General features: G+C 34.9%; 1 protein-coding gene across 1 annotated transcript; it reads left to right on the plus strand.

Annotated features, from left to right (window-relative positions):
* The first annotated feature begins 882 nt into the window (after positions 1–882).
* On the plus strand, positions 883–1,861 carry LOC131493090 (olfactory receptor 2T8-like). The gene has a single exon (XM_058697224.1). It carries the CDS (start codon positions 923–925, stop codon positions 1,859–1,861), a length of 939 nt encoding a protein of 312 aa, XP_058553207.1. The 5' UTR covers positions 883–922.
* The last annotated feature ends 1,355 nt before the right edge of the window (positions 1,862–3,216 follow it).

The following is a 3,216-nucleotide window of genomic DNA, read 5'->3' on the forward strand; positions in this document are numbered from 1 at the left end:
CATAAAAATGCCTTTAAAGATTTAGATTATTTTTGAACTGCAGAAGAAATTAACTAACCTCTGTGGCTAGATGAATAATTCAGAATTTTTATTTTCTCTACTTTACCCAATAAAGTTGTGTTTCTGTGACTTTGAGGGGGAATAATCTCATTATAAAAAGTGCTTTTTTAGTTAATGAAATTCTGCACTTAGTATTACAGTGTCACACTGAGGGAAATAGCCTGATTTCATTACCTTTTTCAGTGTATAACACAGAAAAGTTAAACTAAATGTACTAACAATTCCGAATTAAATCATATGCCTTCTGCAGACTCAGTATTCTGGCTCATAGACATTAAAATATAAGTTCTGTCTCTGACTCCTTTTTTTTTTTATTTTGGAAAAACAATACCTTTCTGAATTAAATGATATCAAGAAAGATGATCTGATTTTGAAAGGTTTCAGTAAATATTGATGTTTTATATGTGTGACTCCTGTTTGAAGGGCTTGGCTTTTACATAGTTAAACACATAGATTTAACTCAGCTTCTAAAAATACTGACTACACATGATACAAGGCAAGGCACAATTATAAATTACAAATTATGTGAATAATGTTCACTTATGTTGGTGTCATGTGGTGCAACAGACATACTTACCATATCCCTGTAATTTATCAAAAGAATTATTAATTGTGCCCATTAATCAATAGTAAAGGTGGGGGTACTAATTTTGAAAACTCTGAAAGTGATAAAAAATGGAAAACGTTGTAACTAATTTTATGTCCATGTTAAACTATTTTGAAAATGGCAAATGAAAGATTTTAAATAGGTTTTATAATTTTCAGTCATGTAATTATCAAGTAATATGTAATTGAAATAGAGCACTGCAAATGATCTCTGTCATCTACTTCTTCATTTCCAGCGTCATTCCTGTTTGAAATCATGAAAAACGGGAACACCACCTCATATTTCATTCTCCTAGGACTCTTTAACCACACAGAAGCCAAACTATTTCTTTTTGTGATGGTTGTGACAACTTCCTTCGCCTCCCTAGTGGGCAATGCCTTCATGATCTTCTTGATTCATCAAGATGCCCAACTCCACACACCCATGTACTTCCTACTGGGTCAACTCTCCCTCATGGACATGATGCTGGTTTCCACCATTGTGCCCAAAATGGTTACTGACTACTTGACTGGAGAGAAGTTCATCTCCCCTGCTGGCTGTGGGTTGCAGATCTTCTTTTTTATCACTTTGGGAGGGGGCGAGTGCTTCCTCTTAGCAGCCATGTCCTATGACCGGTATGTGGCTGTTTGCCACCCACTGCGATACCCCATCCTCATGAACTGGCAATTATGCCTGAGAATGACTCTGGGGTCTTGGGTCCTGGGGGCAGCTGATGGGCTCATGCAGGCTGCTGCTACCCTGAGTTTTCCATTTTGTGATGCACATGAGATCAATCATTTCTTCTGCGAGGCCCCTACTCTGGTGCGTTTAGCTTGTGCCGACACGTTTGTCTTTGAGTATGTGATGTACATATGCTGTGTGTTAATGCTCCTGGTCCCATTTTCTCTCATTCTGATTTCCTATAGTCTCATCCTTGCTGCAATTCTCCAGATGCGTTTTAGAGAAGCCGGCAAAAAGGCTTTTATCACCTGCTCCTCACATCTCTCTGTGGTGGGACTCTTTTACGGAGCTGCAATTTTTACCTATATGCAACCTAAATCCTACAGGTCAGCTCACCATGATAAAGTAGTTTCAGTGTTCTATACTATCTTCACCCCTATATTGAACCCCCTCATCTACAGTCTGAGGAACAGAGAAGTCAAGTTAGCCCTGAGAAAGTGTCTGGGTCAGTGTTCTGCCTTAAGCCATGACTAAGATTGTAAAAGTGTTTGTGTGGGATTTCCTACAGAAAAAAAATGTGTGCATTATATCTTTGTTATTACTATTTTACTTTGAAATGCAGGCACAGATCTGTAGTTTGGATCTTTTACTAAGCTGTCATGAACACATCAAATTGTGGGTTGTTAAAAATCTGTTAAACAAAAATCATTAAAATGTTTTTACATCACACCACCTAATAAGTATTTGCTCAAAGAATGAACTAAGTAGCCAAACGATTTTGAACATTTATTGTTAATTTCTTTTAAATTGTGGTTTAACTTACAAACACTAAAATGCCCACACCTGACGCTTAGTACTCAACCAGTGTCACCAACTTGGACTTGTAACTTAACCCACTAGCAAAAGACAATTCTTTGCTAAGACCAGAAGTGTTTTTCATTCCCTTTTCCAGTAAAACCACTCAACCAATATACTACCACTGGTCACATTTGTATCTTTATGCTGCAGTTTGGCCTATTCTAGAATTTTGCTCCAATGAAAATACAAAATAGGTAGATTTCTATATATTTTGTCTTTTTCTCAATATGTTTTTAAAGATTCTGCCAGAACTTTACATTTATCAGATGTTTCCTTTTTTGTTCCTGATTAATATTCCCATCTCTGAATCTAAATGGGTTTGTTTAGATACTACTATGATGATGAACATGTGGGCTATTTTCAGTCTGTAACTGTTATTACTAAAATAGCTTTAAAATCATTTTTGTAATCATATGTTTTTACTTAATTTGATAGATGCATGACTAATTTTTTAGTGAACAGTGTAACAGTAACAATGTTTGTTCAATGTTACATGCCCACCAGCAAGTCACAGGAGTACCACTTGCTCCTATTGGCAGCAATTGTGGGTAATGTCAACTTTTTTCTTCATTTTAGCTATTCTAACATGGATATACTTACTCATCTTGGTTTTGTTTTTTATCTCCCTAATGATTTCTGGGGATGTTTTTATTAACTCATGGCAATGTGCTTATCTTCCTTTGTGAACTACCAATTTTCATTTTCTGGAACACAAAAAAACAAAAACAAAAACAAACAAAAAAAACCATCTAGATACTTCCAAAGGGAAAAAAAAAAAAAGACGTGGTGGTTTTGTAGCAAGCAGTATATAATATTCACAGAATTATTTGGAATTTTTGAAATTAAATTATATTTGGGTTACTTGTTATTATGTTTTTCTGACAAATCTGCTTTTATTCCATTTTCAAAGGTTAATTATTTTCATTAAAGTGCTATTTATGTAATACATTTCTTCCTTAACGTCCATTGGGCTTGATTTATAAGTTTATTTGCTTATTTGTTTTAATTATGCATCATAACATAATATTTAA

The sequence above is a fragment of the Neofelis nebulosa genome, chromosome 1 (assembly GCF_028018385.1).
Source record: "Neofelis nebulosa isolate mNeoNeb1 chromosome 1, mNeoNeb1.pri, whole genome shotgun sequence".
Taxonomy (NCBI): Eukaryota; Metazoa; Chordata; class Mammalia; order Carnivora; family Felidae; genus Neofelis; species Neofelis nebulosa.